Raw genomic sequence first — 20,781 nt, forward strand, 5'->3', positions numbered from 1 at the left:
CTCTCTCTCTCTCTCTCTCTCTCTCTCTCTCTCTCAGAGATCATAAATGTGCACAGAGAGAGTCGGGCTATGTAACATTAATATCCATCCATCACCATGTGTTATTCATTAACAATGCTTTACACAGTGCGGTCTTTTAATATATTACAGCATTGTAAAATGTGAACATCTTTCCGTGCTTTCATCTTTCACACCCCCCCCCCCCCTTACACACACAAACTTGCAGGCAATGTTGTTTCGCAAACTGTCAAACTGTAAATGATTGACCTCCTTGGTTAAGATGTATAGTTTGAACCATTTCATCGTATTCAGAGGAACACTGGCTAGCTGTATATCAGTTCGGATGAGGAAGAATGAGACATAACAAGAGAGAAACGGCGACATGAGTCATGTCCAACGCGAATCCTTTTGCGGGAAAGTATCCCAGAGACTGCGCCGCTTCAAAGCGGGAGATGTTTTCACATGGTAAGTGAAGAAATGCCTACCACCGATGCCTTAGGTCTGTGGCCTGTTGAGCACGTTTACTGTTTCAAATGTCTAGTAACCTGCAATGCCATATGTGAACAACCAAGTCGTTGGACAAAAGAAGGAAAATGTACAGGACCAGGGAAAAGTGGTACAGACTTTTTTCTTATAGCTTTAGTGGATGAAGGAGTAGCATGAGTAGACATAGGATGTGTAGTCTTGGTTGTTCTCAATGGAACTCATTCTGCGTGTTTGTCTTAGGTCATTACTCAAAACTGTGGTGATGGGTCAAGTCCTGTCAGCACTGATCTGTGGCACCGCGGTCACATCCCAGTACCTGGCTTCAGACTACCGCCTAGACGTGCCCATGCTACAGAGCTTTCTGAATTATGCTCTGCTGTGTGGCACCTATACTACGGTGCTCATTTTCAGAACAGGTCACCAGCCCAATTTAATGCCCAAAGTTTCATCATTTTCATTAATAAAGAGTAATTACTGTATGGTAAACTTGTAATGATCATTTAGTAAAAACATAATCCTACACAGTTTACAATGTATATTTCAAATACTTTGATAATATATAATGTTTGAAGTGAATATCACTATCTGTATTTCTTATATGTAACATTCAGGATGCCTCTTTTTTAATATAGGTGATGGAAATATTTTGCAGATATTAAAGAAAAAATGGTGGAAATATTTCTTGCTCGGAATCGTGGATGTGGAGGCAAATTATGCAGTGGTGAAAGCCTATCAGTACACCACGTTAACCAGTATACAGGTGAAAGCCTTTTCTCCAGACACGAATGAATCAGATACAAAGCAATGTGAGAAGCTTTTGCTGCTGCAGATGACCAACTTGACTAAATGACTGTGTTCCAGCTGTTGGACTGTTCTGTTATCCCTGTGCTCATGATGCTATCCTGGTTCTTCCTGAAGACGCGATACAGAATAATTCACTACGTGGCCGTGTGTGTGTGTTTGGCCGGCGTCGGAACCATGGTTGGAGCAGATCTCCTCGCAGGCCGCGATCAAGGATCGAGTGAGGACACCATGCTTGTCTTGGACTTATCTTCCAGATAAAAATATATTGACTTCCTTAGATTCCTCTAAGCAAGGAATCGATGTTAAAAGGCAAAACCCAACCAATGAATAACTTTTTGGCATTCTTTAGAAATGCAAAAGGACCTGTAATGAACTGTAATGAAAAAAATACAGTTAATTATTGCAGTATTTCATTACACTATAACTGTATAATAAAAATTCTACATAGAATGACTTTCCTTCACTCTTATGTCAACAGCCAGTAACATCCTGTTGGGAGACGGCCTGGTTATCCTCAGTGCAGCTTTATATGCCATCTCCAATGTGTGTCAGGAGTACACAGTGAAGAACAGGAGTAGAGTGGAATTCCTGGGAATGCTGGGTCTCTTCGGAACACTGGTCAGCGGAATACAGCTGTAAGATTCTCTCATGTGTATATCGGTTTGCATGTCGATTTGCATGTTGTGTGTCTTTCAGCTGCACCTGCTGGAGCTGTCACTTTTTTTTTTATTACAGAGCTGCTTTAGAGCACAAGGCTGTGGCAAAAATCCAGTGGAGATGGGAAGTTGGTAAGGCAACCTACACTGAGTGAGCATGTGTTTGTAATTCACTGTTATCATGGCACTGTCAGCGAGACATCGATGTTGGAATGTCACGCCCATGGTTTGAATGGCGTTTGCGTCCCTCCACAGCCCTACTCCTGTGCACGTTCGCCGTGTGCATGTATGTGCTGTATAGCTGCATGCCCGTTGTCGTGAAGCTGAGCAGCGCCACGGCCGTCAACCTCTCCCTGCTCACGGCCGATCTCTTCAGCCTGTTCTGTGGTCTCTTCCTCTTCCAGTACTCGGTGAGTTGTTGTGGTGACACTGACCATGGTGGACAGTGGCACTCAGGCAGTGTGTCTTCAGGGTGGATGAGGGAACGATCGGATATGTTCATGGAGAGACGGATTTTAATGGTGGCGGGAACAATAAGAACAGTGTGCTTGCATTCTTTTCAGACTACTTTTTTATTTTAAGCCAACCTCCCAACTCCGTGTCAGGACATTGTGTCCTGCTTGCTGCTGATTAAATGTTAATGTATAATCTCTTTTCTGAGTATCTCTTTTTATCTTAAGGACCAGTGTCCCGACTTTGAACTTTCGCATAAAATTACTGAACTTTATCTGTGCTGTGTCTGTACCACAGTGATTGTATGAAAGGGCATGCTGACACTTCTCTGAATGTCTTCTTTCGCAGTTCTCGGGTCTTTACGTTGTGTCATTAGTTGTGATCATGGTGGGCTTTGTCACGTTCAACGCAATCCCTTCGCCACTACCACCTCTGACTACTGAAATGCAGTCGGAAGAAGGGGGGTATGACAACCAGGCTGCTGAACTCGACCACGAGGGCCAAGCAGGTTCAGTGGCTGACATCATTTGTGAGAAAGAAAAGGACGAAACTCAAGGACATTCAAGGAAAGCCATGACTGTAAACGGTCAAGGACGTGTTATAAGCAGTGCTAGGGTGTAGTTTGCAAACACCAAGGCAACATTCATACGACTTTCCGTTTTAACTCACTGTGACACTGATGTTGCCTTTGATGTCTACATCTTTAAAGCAGCGGTAAGTAGTTTTGCGGTTTTTCGTAACTTCTGCCAGCTACCGCTGGCTTCAGCTACCTCCCTTCAATCCCATGCCCTCCATCCAACACTGCATCTAAATCTCTGAACTGCAGACTCCTGCGCGCCGGTCTCACGGACTTTGGACTTATGCTGTGTGACGTTTACTGAAGTGACCGATGTCATGTCAAATTTGCGAGGCCTCCTGGCTGGAAGTATATAAAAATGTAAGGAGACTTCAACATGACTGATAACATTGATGCCACTATATGATATCGGAAGCAAGATGAATGCAGCTGACACTGTTGCTGTTGTTTATGTTCTTGTTGCTTCGATAACCACTTGCACTTAGAGGCAGAGGAGGTTATTTCCCTATACTATCCTTCAGACTAGCCCTCCATTGGTATGTCATGTATCTTAATAGATTACTGAATAAGTTACAAAACTTAAAAGTTACAATTAAACACACCTATCATCCTATATGGAAAATCTTTTAATTAATAAATCTGCGATCAAATCATTCCTTTTTTTATTTATGTCATCACATCCGTGTCTGAGTAATTCCACAAGCAAAGTGTCGGTGCACAGACCCTCCCTTTGCATAACACTCTATGTGTCTCTGGGCACATGAGAATCCTGGACAGACAGGCACATCCGTCCCCTCACTCTACCTATATTTATTTATCAAGACAGATAAGCCAGAAAAGACAGCTTCAAATTTGAGTGTAAGAGCATTTTGTTGGTTAAAACTGTAGTAGGATTAGAATTTCAAGTAAAATTTAAAGCAATTCTTAGCAGACTTGGTTTATATTGAATATATATATATATATATATATATATATATATATATATATATATATATATATAATTTATTTATTTTTTTAATATAGGAGAGTAAATTTTATAATCATGTGCTTTATTTCAAGCACATACAGGGGGTATGACAATAGTAGAAATACAAACAAGCTCATATCAGGAATGGCCTAAATGTTTTAGTTGTGGTATGTGTTTGTATAATGCAATAAATTAATGTACAATCATAGTTAACCTTGTAGCCTTTATTTCACTAAGAAACACTTTGTAGTACTAACCTTTTGTTTTAGCCATTTGACTATCTTTCTTTTTTTTAACTTGCGTTACAGAATAATTTACCGTGTGTTCGTGTGATTAGGGGAAGTCTCCAGGTATAATGGACACCACACTTGCTGAATATAAGGCCGCCCTCTCTCTGAGGATCTGCTGCCATCTGCTGGACATAGTGTTAGTTACATCATTGTGAGAGGAACGAAAGAGAGAAAATTCCACCGCTTCAAAAAGCGAATAGTGAGTGAATGCAGCTAATGCAACAACATGAAATCTTAATACTAATAAAATAAGCTTAAAAAAATATCATTTACTCGTTCCCCTACTTTGGCTCTAATGAGAATGACTGTATGGTTGAAATGAAAAAGAATGAAAAACATGGAAAGACAGGTGTAAGCGTGCTAGTAGTGAAAAGGTTGGAAACTTTTTTCTTTAGCATTTTAGAAGGACAGCGATGGTATCAAAACAAGACATAACACGTAAATATTCAGTGGCAAAAAAATATTATATACTTACCCTCTATTTTGGTGAAAACTTTGGATACTTTTCCATCAGTCTTGAAGGAATTTTTTGTGTGCTTCTGATTTGTATTTGAAATTAATTCAAACATAGGCTATCAACAAATTAAAAGCATAACCCATTAGATTAAAATGACGTTAAGACTATGAAAAACATACATTCAGTCAGGAGTTTCCAAACGTTTGACTGGTAGTGTATATAGCCAATAAACTGTCACTCTGGTACAAGATTTTTGTAAGCACTGGTAATTATCAGTTACTGTAACTGGCCAGATTGTTTTGACACCTGACTAAGGAAACATGGGAGATCTGCCAGTGTAAACACACCAGACGCCTTTCCATACACCGTTTTCTCCACTGTTCTTCCCAGCACTAGATTTTGTGTTGCTGACAGTTCCTCGGTGACCACTCTACCTGGCTGGCATGCTTAATGCAGGCCAATTCACTTTCCTAATGACCACATGCGGAGAGCACTAAAGCTGCTTTGTGAAGACACCTACAGTGCAAAGCACTGCATCAAACAGGACACTTCATAGTGAGGAAACAGCAAGCAAAGACTGCACACGACACAGAGCTCTGCACTCTGGGTAACGGTTAAACCTGATTGTCGCACATTTCCTTTTCATTGCTGTTTTTATTCGGTAATATATTACACAGTCTGTTCATATCTAAGGAGTTTCAGCAGTGTGACGGAGAAACACACACACACACACCATGAAGGAGACACCTTCTGTTTAACACTGAAGTTATTGGAATGATTTGATCATTATACTGCAGTGCACACCACAAAGACAAAAGACGACTACAGGTAACAATGTAACAAGGATTTATTTATTTATTATTTGTTTTCCCACCTCATTTATATACCTTTAACACCATGGACAGTTAGATCTCTGCAGCCCCAGATTTACAGGCTATGTACAACATAAACTTTCTCCATAGGGAAAACACACTTTTTGTATATATAATATCAATGTGGAAAGAGGTCTGAAAGTTTGTCCCATAGTATCCACTAGTGAACATGTGGACCCCTAACGTTAAAACAAGAATCGTTCATCTACATGCAAAACCAGACCCGGCGAACTGGGCAACGTGTACTGAGGTGAAGATGATGTTTACCTTTAACTAAATCAGCTACTTCAGCGCGAGCGAAGTAACGTTCTTCTCACACACAACAAGTGGGAGGGTGCTGCTCGCTGGGGTGGTCAAACGGTCCGTGTGGACCGTTCTGTAAACTTGGGTGACCTCGAGGAGTGTGAGCAGTACCACAGTGACGGATGTTTTTCAGATCAATCCTGACTGGAGGTGGGGGCCGGATCCATCTGCCAGCCCCCCGGACCAGTCGCTGCGTGCTGCTAAAAGGGTGGTCAGGCACCTGGGAACTCCTGTTCCAATACTTCACCAGGAGAGGTTGGGCGCCACTGCTGGCGAGACGTGTGGCATCTCGCTCTCTCTCTCACACACACACACACACACACACACACACACACACACACACACACACACACACACACACACAACCCTGCCTCTCCTACAGGAAGGTAAATTAAGGTCATGTAGCTTAAACATGACTGGAGCTTTGGAAAATGCTCTGCTACCCCATTCCTTATTCCCACTGAAAGTACTAATCTTCACAAGCCCAAATCAAATACACTCGAACCAGTCATTAGTCAAACAGGAGAAGAAACTTTGAAAGTTGGCAGAACTCTGGAATACATGCACTACACACACAGCCTACGTGCAGAGCATGACCACACACTACCAGATTTGCTCCTGTCAGGATAATAAATTCACATTTATTAGCAAGGACAAAATGAAGGCATTGAATGTGTGTGGCTTCGGGAAAAAGTACATTCACAATGGAATTCAGAATCTCTGGACGGGCTGTGCTAGCTCAATTTGTGCAGCTTAGTAGAATTAAGGTTATGCAGCTGTTTATTTGGCTAATGGCTGTTGTGGCGGATGAGTGCAGTTACAGAAAGAGGACAGCAGAGGGCGTCTGTGCAGCATTGGACAGGGCACTGCTAAAGGCACCAGCGAGGTTTTCACTCCAAAGTCTCTTGGTCCAAAACATCACAATCACAGCGCAATAAAGGAGCATGTTCAGTGCCAGACACAGACTCCCCAGTACAATTAAAAACACAGTGGCAGAAAACATCCAAATGCTCTGTTAAAGTTCTCTAAAAATCCATTACAGAATTATTCTTTTGATATGGGCGCATCTCAAGTAATTTATCATGTCATAAAACACAGCTAAAGGCATGACAGCAACTCATTACACCAACAATCCAACAGTTAAACCACCACCAGGTCCTATGCTGGCACTCCTGATTTAAATAAAGCATCAAATGAATCTTGGGAAAATAACATCTACACCCTCCAAAACAGGGTTCATATGAAGTATATAAAGTATTCATATGAAGTAGAGAGTGAGGTACAGGTTCCCTTGTAAGCTCCATCGACACCATCAGTCACATGCACGTGCGTGTGCGCACACACACACACCAGCACGAAAGAACACCGAACATCACACTCTGATTTTTATCCACACACAAAAATGCAAAATCTTTTTTGTCTTATATCATTACATAGATATAGATTGTTATAAATTTATATAGATTTTTTTTTCTTCTTGGGAGTCTTTTGATATATTTGTTTTTATTTTGGAATGTGCCGAGTCATCTCCCGTAATGCTGCATGTGACTGGTTTGTGGGGGGGTTAGTAGTTCAGAATCCATTCCCTGCTCCGCACTCCTTAGGGTCGAGGGGCAGGAGTCATCAGGCTATCACCTCAGGCCAGCTTCAGTGTGCTGACAGGGAAGGCAGGCAAGCCCACCATGGTGACCGGGTTGAGGACAGTCTGGCCCACCAGCTGTGAGTGATGGGTGACCACCTGGGATGTCTGCTTGGCCACCAGGGCGGTGGCCTGTGCACTGGGTGTGGAAGCCCCGTTCACATGCCCGTGGGAGAGCGCGCGGGCCATGGCGGCAGGCTGGGAATAGAGGGTGGGTAAGGGCTGGTGAGCCACCGGGCGCACCGCGATGTGCCCCACGGGCTGAGGTCCGTGGGGCAGCAGGGCCGGGCTGGACGGCGACGGGGCGACGTGCTTGGCTCCCGCCAGGCCCGCGTGGTTGACGGCCTGGATGACGGAGGCGTGTGCGATGACGCCGGCCGCGGCCACCACGTGGGTGTGCGCCTGGGGCTGCTGGGGCAGCGTGGCGGGTGCCTGGGCTGGGGTCGGGGACAGGGAGGCCGCAGACGGCTGGGCCGGGGCAGAGCCCGCGGGCGCAGGAGGAAGCGGAGGCTGCGAGGGGTCGGGCACGCGTGGGGTCAGCTGGGGCGTCCACGTCTCGGGCGGCAGGGCGTGAGGCGCTTTGGGCCGAGAGCCAGGCGTGCTCAGACCTTCTTGGTCTGCGTCCTCGTCCATGTTATCTTCACCTTCTGTGAAACCAAGAACCAAGCAAACACCATCAGCGACCGTGCCTGAGGAGCAGGGGTGGCGGACCTCCCGCTGCCAGGCGGAGGTGCTCTACCTGAGGCCGTGGAGGTGGACGCCTGGTCGTCTTCAGGCTGCGCGTTCTGGCACATCACTCGGTCCATCTCCAGCACGTCCATCCACTGGCTGAGTTCGTTCTTCAGCTCGGACAGCCTCTGCTGCATGGAGATCTTCTCGCGTGCCAAGCGCTCCATCTCGTGCTCGTATTCCTTCTCCTTCCTCTTCAGAGTCTGCAAACAGAAGCGACGAGGAGTGAGCACTCCCGTCCAACACGCCCTTGCACGCCCTCAGTTGGACTGCACAGCGTCAAACTAATCCTACATTAAAAGCATTTTCAGGCAAGCGTCCCCGCTGAATGTAATTCGGCTCTAGTACTGAGTGTATCTCCATTAAGAGCTCATTTCGCAACCGTACGGGACAATTTGATAAAGGATTTTGCAGGTTCCAGAACAGAACGGACACGAGCCGGCTGGCGCTCTCTGACGTGGAAGCAATGGAGAGTGCCGACGTCACGGCTGGCGGGAGGACAGAACTCCCTGTTCTACGGCAAAAACAGCAGGGGAACACAAAAAAAAAAAAAAGGATGAAAGGAAGGGTGTCTTGCCCCGGTGCCTAGCAACCCCTCCTGACCCCTGCACTTCTTACTGCCTCCAAGCCTGTCCAAAAATCTGCATTAGAAAAATCTCTGTGCCACCTCCATCAGGGCCCGGGGACCTTATGAGTAAATATAACCGAGTTCAGGCCCAAGACCCGTGGCTACCATATTCTGGGAGCCAGTTCTGGTGCGGCTGGGTTGAGACACTTTGACTTTGGCTCTTTGGGTATTTCTCAGATTCATGAAGTGATGATAAAAATATGCTTCCTTGTGAAAGCCCCGGTGTGTTTGTGATTTTCACAAAGCCCCTCCCATTCCCGCTTCCAACTGTATAAACTCCCAACAGACCCCGCCCACAGCTGGGAACGGAGGGACGGCTGTGGGGGCTCCGTGCGAGTAAACGGGCTCAGCCGGTGCGGAGGGTGGAGCTCGTGGGAAGCCGGCTTAACCAATTACAGATGGACATCTGGGCTGAAAGCACTGAATCAGAGCCTCCCCGGCATGCTAGGGCCATGGCTCCACCCCCTCTCCCACAGACGCACTCTGCCTACACAAACACGAGTCACAGTCACGCACAGAGAGAGCGAGAGGGAGGGAGTTATTAGACAACAGAACTGAGCCTTGGTGACCTAGTTTCCCCTGCTCTGTCAGCCGATGAAGGAGAACCACACAGCCAATCGGGAAACGTAGCTAAGGCCTTTAAGAGCTTTGAAGTGGATGGATAAAGATTTCAGAGTCCGTACATAGTGACGACTCTGGACCTGTGAGCTACACACAAGAGATAACAGAGTGTAATATGCAGTCACATGGAAGCTGGAAGCCAAAGACACAAACATGGCATGTCAACAGACGTGACTGCTTAAAGAAACATGTTGTGAAGAGAAAGGAAACTTGAAATGGATGAGATTTTAGGGCTGCCGTACTTGTTTGGACAGGCTCTTTGTATGACTGAGCAGTCTAGGGTCCATACGTGTCCCTTCTAAAGCCACACCTGTCTAAAGCAGGTTTTTACTCTGGATCAGGAATCCGGTCTGTGCCCAAAACCGGAGAGGATTAGAGCCACACAAGCCCTGCCTCACACTTATTCAAGAATATTTCCCATGACATCCCAGGAAACACTCCTAAATTTTATGCCTCGACGATCACAAGGCCTTCGCCCAAACATCTTGTATCGCTGGGCTTTTGCGAGCTACTCCTGGAACACAGTGACCCTCCAGCGTGATGTGGGGCTTGAGTTAAGCCGAGCCCGTACCCCATCACAGCCAGGCTGATTACGGCACTCATCCCGTCTGTCGCCACGTGTTCCTGGGGAGCGTAGCTGTGGAATGGCAGCCAGTCCCATCAGGAGAACTGTCTGGACCACGCAACAGATAACACATTCACCTCCACCCCCAGGCTATAAGGGGGGGGGGGCTTGGTTTTCAGCAAATGAGATGGAGGGTCCCTGCTGTTGTCGAGGCAACGGCGAGTCGGTTTCCCTGGGAACCGGATTCCCAGGCAGGCAGGCGGAGATGAGCAGAGTGGCTGAGTGTCGCGTAGGCAGGCCTGAGAGATTCAGAGCCACACCATAGCTCTGGTTCTGCCCCGCAGGCCCTTCCACTGTACCCCAGGGCCTCGAGGCACCGACAGCACAAGCATATGGCAGAGCAGCACCGCGCGCGATTACCTGCTCCTGTTTCCACAGACCTACCCTGCACACCAGTCCCAAGAGCAGAATAGACCTTAAAAATGTTCTAGGATAAATGTAGTTGATTTAAAAATTTTATTTTTTTAAATCATTCCTTCGATATGTACAACATGGATTGTGGAACGAACTAAACACCCAGAGGAATAAATTAACATCCACTAACCACGCAAGAGCCTTCAGTGAGCTGAAAAGAGCGCGCTTGTGTTTTCATTAACACTTTTCACAAGGCCGATCACCGCACTCGATGCTTACTCGCACGCGAGCAGCTTCACGACAACAGAGTCTGCTGCTACCGTTCTGCCAGATCTCAGTAGCTGCAGGAATCTTGAAACCCAGTGGCCCAGCACAGCCCTCCAGGGGCCTGGCGCGGACATGGGTGCGCGGGCCTGTCACATGCCATGCCGGCCCTGGCGGAAGACACTCCGATGGGCTGGAAATAAAAGCTGCAAAGAGCTCCGATGGAAACGGAGTTAACGGCGAATCCTGCTTACATAAAGGAGCTTTCAGACAAACAGAGAGGCATGCCGGTAAAGGAGAAGCCTCGTCACTGCTCAGGGCCAGAACAGGAACGCGATAATTAGGATACGGGAATTAGGAGTGCCGTTTCCTGCTCACTCCTGTTCGCGTCCCTCCATTTCCACTTAGAGCCCCACCCGTGCACGGGTGTGGGTGGAAGCGGAGCAGGCCAGGCCGACGTGGAGCAGGCCAGAAGGTAAACACGTTTCGGACGCCGTCACATGCAACGCGAGTGAAAAGCACATGGCAGAGCCGAGGGCAGCAGGCAGGGTTTGACATGACTCAGTGACTCAACTCTGCAGCACAGAGAGAGAGAGACAGAGAGAGAGAGAGAGAGAGAGAGAGAGAGGGTGAGTCAGTAGACAGTGTAAGAGAAAGGTCGACAGAGCAGAAGCAGCAGGAATGCATGTGCGCGTGCAAACATTGAAGCCATATTCCTCTTCTGGGTGATTTCACTCGTGCTATTCTCTAAACATGTTTATTCCCTGCAGGTTTGTGTGAAGAAAAAACAAACAAACAAACAAACAAACAACCCCACCACGCATACTTCTCAGTTAAACAAGAACAAAATTGCTTCATGAATAAAGGACAGGCAGTGTAAAAGCTTGACTACCAAAGTAAACAGTGGTGAACAGCTGGCAAAAAGTAAACAAAGCCAGCAAAGTGAGTCTGGCTGACTTGTCTCGATGTTTTTCTTTGCAGGTCAGTTACCAGACAGGTTTCAGCAGGCATTCTGCACCAACACCTTGAGCCCGACAGCATGATTAGGCCAGATTACATCTATTAACATTCGATGTGAATTACAGACGGTGCGATGCTCAGCCAATCGGCACGCATGCTGCTGTTATGAGCCACTAAAAGCATGAGCTAGGGCAGCAATTACTGTCTGGGGTGAGCTGAAAATGGCAGTGTTGGGAACAGAAAAGTTGACCCAGACACCCCCCCGCCCCCAACACACACACACACACACACACACACACACACACACACACACACACACACAGCTCCCTCCAAGCCTTTTGAGAGTGCACAGCTGTTGGAGCAACTCAGCTGGATGGCCTTTTGTTGGTGAAGAAGACCTCCAGGGTCAGATCCTGGCACGACTAAACACGCGAGCAGCGGGCACACACTGTGCAGGACGGGAGGACGATGCTAAACGCTACCAAAAGCCCAGCGAGGGCGAGCTGGGGATCAAACACCTTCGCTCAGAAGCTCGGAATTACTGCCGATTTTGCTTAATGGACTTAAACTGGGACGCTACCATGGGAGAGCTGACTTGGTTTTGGTCGATCTGCATTCCTGAGTGGTTAGCTTCATTGTTTGGTGCCGTGAAGCCCTAGAGACAAGCGCAGAGCAGGGTCAGCAGACAAAATGCATTGTTGTAAGAGTACAAACACTGTTGTAAGAGCACATGTTTAACCATGACCAGGGAGAGAAAAAAAAAAAAAAAAAAAAAGATAAGTGTTGTGCAATGCAAACAGAAGAAGGATGAAATGTTCGGCAGTCAGCATAAATAACAGAACATTAACAGAACACTCAGTGACTCACACTCGCAACTGGTCAGTGTTCTCACACCACATAATGGAAATCTGGGAGTTTTAGAGCCTGTATTTTTGCAAAATAGCCCTGACTTTCATACCCTTGTGTTGCTACCAATGTTACGTATACATATGAAATCACAAACAAAAGCCCTCTCTGTGGCTTCCATAACTGGAAGTTCTTCGGTGGGTGGAGGAGTGCGCTGGGACAGCACAATCCGACCACCCGAGCAATGATGACGTACCCACTCCAGAAAAAGAAACCCAGACACAAATATGCACATCTGCCAGCATAGCTAATCCCACACATCCCGGGAACGGTTCATCTCAGCTTTTGTGTTTTCTGTTTATGCAGGTTGAGCTGTGGCTTGGTGAGTGAGAAAAGCTAGGGGTCGCCGCGGGAACGCACCGGCTTCCAACCGAACCACTTGGGACAAACCCTGGATCCAGCTACCCAGCACTACTGAAGCGCCTGTTTGCTGCGCTAAATGCAGGCAATCGTCGACCAGCTCTGCAGGGCGATGAGCAAAAAGTCCCACGGGGCGAAACTTGGTACGTGCCTTCGCGTGCTGCGAGATGTAAACCACAAGTGCGTCGTAATGGTTCGCAGGATGTGACCCCTCTGAGAAGCAGCAGTGCAGGAGTGCACCCGCTTGCAAAACGCTTGAGGAGAAACACAGGTCCGGCGGGGCGGAGGGAGGCAGTGTGCAGTGTCAGGGCAGTTGGGGTGGCGTCACATGACTTGAGATAACCACGTGCTCCACGTTCATGTGTAGGGGGAGACCAGGCAGGAACAGGGCAGGCAAAAATGGGGGAAGAGAAAGCGAATGAGATGAAGGGAGGTCTGTGTGTGTGAGTGAGAGAGAGAGAGAGAGAGAGAGAGAGAGAGAGATGGTGGAGCAAAAGAAAAGCAGAGGCTCTGCTCTGGAGTACTCAGCCTGAAGTACCATTTTAGAAGGATTCAGGGCAAAGCTCTTTTTTTATTGCTTATTAATTGCTGGAAATCAAAGATCAGCATTTGGAAAACTGCTGTGCAAGGGTGAAGAAAAAGAGAAAAGCCATGCGTGCAATCAGCGGTTACAACAAACAAGGGAAAACCAGGCCCTCAGTTGCCTTGACCTGACTCCGAAAGAAAAGAAGCGAAACAAGGAAGTGCGATTTTCCCAGAAGCCCTGAGGCCCAGGTCACATGCCACTGAGAGAAACGCACTGGTGGCAGCAGCTGGGACACGTCTGATCTCCAGGAGCGGGGCCGGAAAACTCCAGTAGCGGAATGAGGGGCTCATGCTACACGTGACCTCACAGAATTTCAGTCCGTGGATCACAAACGTGAATTAAATAAACCGTTTCCAGGCCAGCAACGCCCTCGTCCCACTCCGCTGGGGACAGCTGGCTGCGCAGCTGCAGGAGTAGGAGAGAGGGGTTGAGAAATGAAGGAGGAGGTGTACAGGCAGGCGGGGCCTCAGGGGCCAGAATCCACCCATGCCCCACCCTAGTACCTCACCAGCTCGCTAGGCTGCTACACCTGCTACAATGAGGTCATCGTCATCATCGACTGTCACAACAGCAGCAGCAGAGCCGTGCACGTTAAGAGGGCTCCCTCCTCACATGCGCACACAGCGCCCGCCCTGCTACTGGGAATGAAGGCTGTGACAACAAACCCAAGGAAATGGATCTCCCTCACCGTCCTCTACAGAGCAGTAAACAGTGGGTCAGGTGCAGGCAGTCCGGAGAAAATAAAGCTCAAATTCTCTTCTGTGGGACGGAGGGACCAATCAGATTAACTTCCCAAACGGACACAACCCACTGTAGACTCACTGACAAGTGTCTTGACTGAACTGGGAAATGTCTTTGTTCTGATCAGACCGCAAAGCCTTCGGCGTGACTTTCACGGCTCTCTCTCCGATCGGCCCGACAGGCCGCCGGTTCTTTCCTCAGCCGTGTGCTGCGCGGCACGTCAAACACACCCCGTGCCTCTCGCCACGCATCACCACCCATGAAAACTGCGATCAGTCCACACGGGTGCCAAAGGTCAGACCAACAACCTGCCTCACTGCTGCACCGCCATGGGTTTGTGCTACGTAGCATTACACAAACGCAAAGGCCTGCAGTCAGGACAGTAAAAGACCAAGTGACCGCAAAAACACAAGGCAAGCCTCTACCTGAATGTATCTTAGGGCACTTCTCAACACACTCAGATTGGAGGTCTTCTTTTCATCTACGTTGGGGATGTTCTTCTTAAGGGTCTCGAAGCACTCCTTCAAGTGTGCGCGTCTGAAAGGCAGACAGTTTTTGCTTACAAAACCCGCAAGGCAACGCGTCTATGGGCATCATAGTCTCCGAGCTCAGTTTACAACTACTCAGTTCAAACTGGTGCAACATTTTTTTTTTTGGTGTTTTCTTTCCTTCAGGTGTATATGAGAGGCCATCGTAATAAAAAATGAAATGAATCCTCTGTTAAAAAAAAAAAAAAAGCTTAAACATGAATCTCTAACCACGTTATGAAAACGTTTCCCAAAGACCGAGATTAACTCACCTGTTTTTTTCAAGCTTGTTATGCACTTCCCGTGTGCCCGCCCTGAAAACACGGACCGCACAGAAATATTACTGCCAACTAAATAAGTGGTCCAATAGACTATGACTAAATAAGAGGTCTACTAGACTATGACACTCCTGATCTGAAATGACGCAAGTAAACACTAAATTTTGGCTTATAATCATGAGATTGTTCTCATGACTATTTTAATCATTATAATCAATTTCACGCAGGTTCATTGGATTGCTGAGCTTGATCCAACTGGATGGCATTGTCATGACATGACACGACATGGTATGACATGACATGACATCCTCCCTTCCCCCAACTCACCCTCCAGGTCGTTTCTTGCTGTCCAGGCAGCGGTGGTCATCGAGGGGGTTGGTTTTGGTTCCAGGACTGGGCTGGGCTGGCGGCGGACCTGCCTGGGGAAGCAGGGCATGCTGGGAGGCTGTGACCACGGAGCCGGGGTACGACTGCAGCGGCTGGGCACCACTCAATTGGGACAGTGATGTGGGCGACATCTTCGCCTGATTGGACAGGAGCGCGCCCTGCAGCAGAGCATGATGGGCCGGGGATGAGTGGGCGTCCTTTCGGGGAGGGGTGAGGCAGGCGTCAGGCTGCGAGCTGAGCGCCTCTGCGGGGGCCGTGGGCATGGGGGAGGGGTTTGAAGACACAACGGGGACGGGAATGACCGCGATGGGAATTGAGTGGGCAGGGAGAGGGGGAGGTGGGGCAGGCGCCGAGGTGTGCCGATGTGCCGGAGCCGACCCCTCCGCTGGGGCCACGTGACTGGCACGTGCTCGGTGAACGTAGGAGGCCACCTCTGCTCTCCGCTTCCCGGCCTCCTGCTCGAGGCGGAGCCTCTCCTGAAGCTCATTCTCTTCTGTGGGACGGAGGCACCAATCAGATTAACTTCCCAAACGGACACAACCCACTACAGACTTACTGACAAGTGTCTTGACTGAACTGGGAAATATGTCTTTGTTCTGATCAGACCGCAAACATCCACACATGATCCTGGAAGAGGAGTGGGAGGGGCTACAGCTGCAGGAAGGAACTTTAATTTGACCTCTGACGTTTCCTATGAAGTCATAGGTGGCATATATGCGGCAATTGGGAGATGGAAATTTCCTGACCGAGTTTTACTAAAAGAGCTATCTGCATGCACCCCCAAAGGAAATCAACTAATGAACAGAAAGAAAAACAGCATCTCAGTAAGCTGAGTTACTTCAGCTAAAGCACATGGTGTACAGGCCACAGGGTAAGGTTACTCCAGCTTAGAAAGGAAACACGATGCTAGTTCTACTACTCCCCCATCCTGCTCCTCCACGACTATTCCGACATCATCTTGCAGCACAAAAACACACGCCTTCAGAGGTCCGCCTAGCAAACCTTTACCAGGCCCTGCGAGAGAATAAATAATGCAGCTTCACACTTCACACCACTTGAGACCAAACAGAAGAAGAGTTACTACTGGAAGAGGATGCACATAAGATTGCTACCCTGGATCATCAACAAGGAATGAGAGACAGACAGGGGGGGAAAAACCCAATTACCACCAGCCTGAAACCGAACCACTTAAAGGAACCGATCACCAAAACCTCTCATTTGTACTTCTATTCAAAGGCAGTCAACTGAAGAAATTAAGTGGTCTTTTTTAAACGCATTTTCTATCCCCCCTGCCTTAAACAGAAACGTCAGACCGTTCTCTTTTAGCCTAACAACAGCAGAAGGCCATGGCACAGCCATTACATTCCTGATGAAATTGCCGCCTAGGCAGAGATGCATTAAAGTATTAGCTACCCGTTACTGGGGCTGAAGGGAGAACAATCGTGGGCTTGTTTTTTTCCCCCCCGAAAAGTCCTTTTTTGCTACAAGTCACGTCGTAATGTCAGAAGGTGGCAATAGGCTGGCTACAGCCCTGCTAAGCCTCGTACTTCAGGACAGACACATGCCCACGGCGTCCAGAGTACAGCCATAAGGGCTTCTGCAGCTACAGGGTAAAAAGGGAAATGGAAAAAATTTAATCTGTCGTCAGACTGCTCAACCCCTGTGCAACAGGCAAAAGAAATCTAGTTTAAAAGGGATTGCAAGAGTATGACATGCCATCGTCTCCTCCACCGCGCGCAAAACAGCGGGAGGCAGCCCGTCTGGCCTTCCACGTACCACCGTCCGACGGTGCGTATGCGATGGCAATGAAAAACTGAGCCGCTTCCACCAAGCAGTCGGAGCGCTTTACAAACAAAAAACAACCCCCCCCCCCCCAAAAAAAATCAATTGTTGCACGCGACGAGAGGGCAATAATTCACTGATTTCACTGGGTCATCATTACACTTCAAGGAAGATGCTACTGTATTATTGTGACCCCGCTAAGGAAGGTCTGCCAGAAAGGCACGCTCACATTTCGCTGCGAGACTGCCAACCAAATGTCCTTGCTAGTTTAAATGCACGCGTTGCACGGGGGGGGGCATTCGTGATGCCAACCCGGCAGCGCACGAGCACAGCGACCTACTATGAGTCAGTCGTAGCCCAGCCGCCCAGCCCAAAGCATGCAGCACGACGCTGGTCTCCGGGTAGAGGTGGAGGGTTGTCCAGTTACTATGGCAACGTACTTTCAAGAAGCACAAGGCACAAAAGGAACAATCTTGCACATCAGCACGGGTGGAATCATGACCTCTCAAACACTCTCCACGATCTTCCCCGACGCGCTCATACGCCTCAAACCACACGCACGGGCCGGATCGGAACAAAGGCTCGGCAAAAAGCGATCCCCTCTCAACCGCTGTTAACAGAATGCATCCGCGTTACCGTTGCTGGTAGACTGTAACCTCTGAGAGGGAGGGCATGTCTGGCAGCATTTAAAAAAGAGGAAACTACAGTAGCAGCGCTGCGACGGACACCACTGAAGAAAGGAAATGTCTCAAATAAGCAGCTTTACGCGCGATGTCAATCACCATTATAGTTAAGGAGATCGCCACCGCTCATAATAGTTTACTTAATATAGTGAAGGGTAACTGCGCGCCGGTAAGGAGCACAGCGATCCATTTACGGTACAATAAAGTGACGACTTTATGATTTTGCAGTGTAATTGAAAAATCAGCATGATGTGAGACAGATGAGACTCCAACGAACGATCCTAAACACAAAACCACAGACATAGGTTACCTTGTTTTGGACAAGAAGTTCCTCACAATCGTTCAATATAAACACTTTGGTACCCTAATAAGAAATACCATGCATGTGACCTCTGAAACGACACTGGAGAGATCTAGCAAGGGCAGCCGATTTTGAATAAAGCAGTTTGGTTGATCACTGAAAAAAGTTAATGATCTTTTCACATGTACAATTCGCAGGAAATGAGTATCGCTGCTGTAATATGTAGGCATTACGTAACTAAGATTTTCAGAAGCATGTGTAATGACGTGGAGGGTTTCTTGGCCCTAGCTTCTCTCCGCGCATGCAGGGTCTGGCGTGCACATGGCAAAACGGGGAGGGGCTTCTCGCCACGCGCTTTTTACTACAGGGCGTGCTTACTGGACACGTCACCAGCAGGGACACCGAGTCAGTGCGGACCAACACGTAAGACGAGGAGGCGAAAACCGGGATTTTACGCTTAGGACGAAGTTTAACGCGAAGGAACGTGGATGCACTGCGAGTGTCACAAACACGACACGGGGTATAAGATTGCTCTTCCCCCGGAAAAGAAAAGGCAGCGCCAGTTCTCGGGCACGCAACACGACACCTCCGCAATGTAAAGGCAATTCTGTAGAGGCGCAACTGGCTCTGGCGCATGTACCAAGTCGTCGCCACCGCCCTTACGAGCATGCACGTTCGTTAAAACCGAAACCTTGCGTTACGCTACACGATCAAAAACACCCCAAACTCAGCTCATATGCAGTACCGTGCAGCGTCGTGCATATCTGTCAAAATTCCAGAAGATAAGCGTATAATAAAGTTGAAAACGAGTCGCAAACAATATACTCTGACTACAGAGAATATAACCAATAAGACACTGAAGTACAGAATGCATTGTGGAACGTCTCGGATTAATAGTCCATTTAATTTCTGTTAAAAACAATTTGTAAATAGCATATACGTTAATAAATGACAGTAGGCTATCATCGTGGTTTCTTCACAACCAGTTTTGTTGATGCCAAGAAGCGGAATAACGACTTGTCAGCGACTAACTTCACGGGTTAAATCCGCTGTATTATCAAGAGTAGTTTTCAATCGAAACAGTTGCTTTGCATACACACACAAAGTCATATAATCGTACTGTCTTACCACGTGTTTTCTGTTGTTGTAGGGCTTGTAATTCCAAAAACTTGGCTGCCTCTAAAAGCGTTTCGATACTCATCTCTGCTTCAAATCTTACTGTTTTACCTACGTTCCACACACACAGCTAAATCGTTTTTGCCTTGCGTCTATTAAAACAATATCGCCGGTGGAAGAATATAAAAAGATGTAACTAGATTCCCCCTTGCAGGAACTCTTCCACGCACGTAGATCAGACCCAACAAGATGGCGGTGCGCGAGCTTCATGCAGCCTATTGCTTCGGTCTGCAGGTCTGGGAAGCGCGCGGCGCGCCACGAGCCGCCCGCCTGCAGCTCCGCCCGGACCGACGGGCTTAAAACACGGACACTCACAAAATCCCGCCGCCTGAAGCATCAGAACACTTCGACTCAACGACAAACCGACCAACCTCGCCCTCAAAAAATATCGCGACACAGTCGAGTGAAACAAACGCGGTCACTGAAACAAGCAAAAAAAATTAAGTAGCGGCTCTGCTTCTAGTTGGTTTAACTATTCACGGTTATCCGTCCACTCCGGGTTTTACGCGAGATACTCCCGGACTCGAGGACGTCCTTCATGCATAAAACATTAGTGTCGCGCGGCCAATGGGACCGGAGAACGGGAGCGCGTGGCAGCCGCTCACGTGGGTGTCATTCGCCGCGTGTTGTGCGCGCGGATGCAGCCCGTGCCGTGACTCGGATTATTCGTCCATGTGTCCTGGTCCATTAGAGCAAGACAACCCAAACGAAAGTTGCTCCTGACTGGTGAGGTTGCCTTCGTAGCATCTGAGCCGTTTGGAAATTGCAACAGTTGATAAAAGAACACCGCAATTTGAAGGTTACGCCGCCCATCAACGAGTTCGCATGTACTGTCAGTCATTCTCGGCAGGCTGATGACCCCTTTCAATTGAAGACCAATCAAACTAGTTTCTGAGCCAAATAATATTTCTGCCGTTACATGCACACACTGCACGTAGGGCTGAATCATCTGGCTGTACCCATGGAAGTTTATGGAGAGATACTGTACAGCAAGACAGCAGGAAACCTCAGGAGCAGCAGTGTGGCATGGTGGGCTGTGTTCAAAACAGGCCTGGGGGCACCCTGAACTGCCTAGCAACTGCTCCCTTTCAAGGAAGAGTACCTGTTCCTGCTGTAATGCAGCATTATGTCTCAAGTGATTTAGTGGAGGTCAGAGGCACTCTACTGTCAAGATAAAGGTGAGCCATTTTAGCATTTCAGTGTTCGGCTATGACCAAACATGAGCCCAGTAACGAGTCTTGATAAACTGGCCTATCAATGCTCAAATCCTCAGGAGCATACATCAGGACATATGTGAGTTTCTCTACATGTTTGTTAGCAGACCATTAGTGTACTGTTATTCAACTCCCCTACACAGTGAACTCACTGC

At 48.0% G+C, this 20,781-nt stretch overlaps 2 protein-coding genes across 8 annotated transcripts; one reads left to right on the top strand and one right to left on the bottom strand.

The window, feature by feature from the left end:
* The first annotated feature begins 323 nt into the window (after positions 1–323).
* On the top strand, positions 324–5,264 carry slc35f2l (info solute carrier family 35 member F2, like). Of its 5 annotated transcripts, none has more exons than XR_014117886.1 (9): positions 324–465; positions 727–902; positions 1,119–1,246; positions 1,348–1,507; positions 1,769–1,925; positions 2,026–2,078; positions 2,202–2,356; positions 2,748–3,336; positions 4,252–5,264. XR_014117886.1 is itself a non-coding variant. In XM_035534300.2 (8 exons), the coding sequence occupies exons 1-8, from the start codon at positions 383–385 to the stop codon at positions 3,018–3,020; spliced, it is 1,185 nt and encodes a 394-aa protein (XP_035390193.1). In that variant the 5' UTR covers positions 324–382; the 3' UTR covers positions 3,021–4,235. The 5 variants fall into 5 exon arrangements, 1 of the variants encoding a protein (XP_035390193.1); XR_004776904.2 differs by lacking the exon at positions 4,252–5,264 and having other exon boundaries at positions 2,748–3,113; positions 3,226–4,235; XR_004776906.2 differs by lacking the exon at positions 4,252–5,264 and having other exon boundaries at positions 1,405–1,507; positions 2,748–3,113; positions 3,226–4,235.
* A 255-nt stretch (positions 5,265–5,519) lies between these two features.
* On the bottom strand, positions 5,520–20,166 carry mnta (MAX network transcriptional repressor a). 3 transcript variants are annotated; one of them, XM_026997779.3, is made up of 6 exons: positions 19,365–20,166; positions 15,411–15,963; positions 15,078–15,119; positions 14,704–14,815; positions 8,244–8,436; positions 5,520–8,151 (listed from the first exon to the last, which is right to left on the bottom strand). In XM_026997779.3, exons 1-6 carry the CDS (start codon positions 19,435–19,437, stop codon positions 7,502–7,504), a joined length of 1,623 nt encoding a protein of 540 aa, XP_026853580.2. In that variant the 5' UTR covers positions 19,438–20,166; the 3' UTR covers positions 5,520–7,501. The 3 variants fall into 3 exon arrangements, with proteins under 3 accessions (XP_026853580.2, XP_081555912.1, XP_035390079.1); XM_081699786.1 differs by lacking the exon at positions 19,365–20,166 and adding an exon at positions 18,246–19,351; XM_035534186.2 differs by lacking the exon at positions 15,078–15,119.
* Between the last annotated feature and the right edge of the window lie 615 nt (positions 20,167–20,781).

The sequence above is a fragment of the Electrophorus electricus genome, chromosome 17 (genome assembly GCF_041902795.1).
Source record: "Electrophorus electricus isolate QZ-2024a chromosome 17, ASM4190279v1, whole genome shotgun sequence".
Taxonomy (NCBI): domain Eukaryota; kingdom Metazoa; phylum Chordata; class Actinopteri; order Gymnotiformes; family Gymnotidae; genus Electrophorus; species Electrophorus electricus.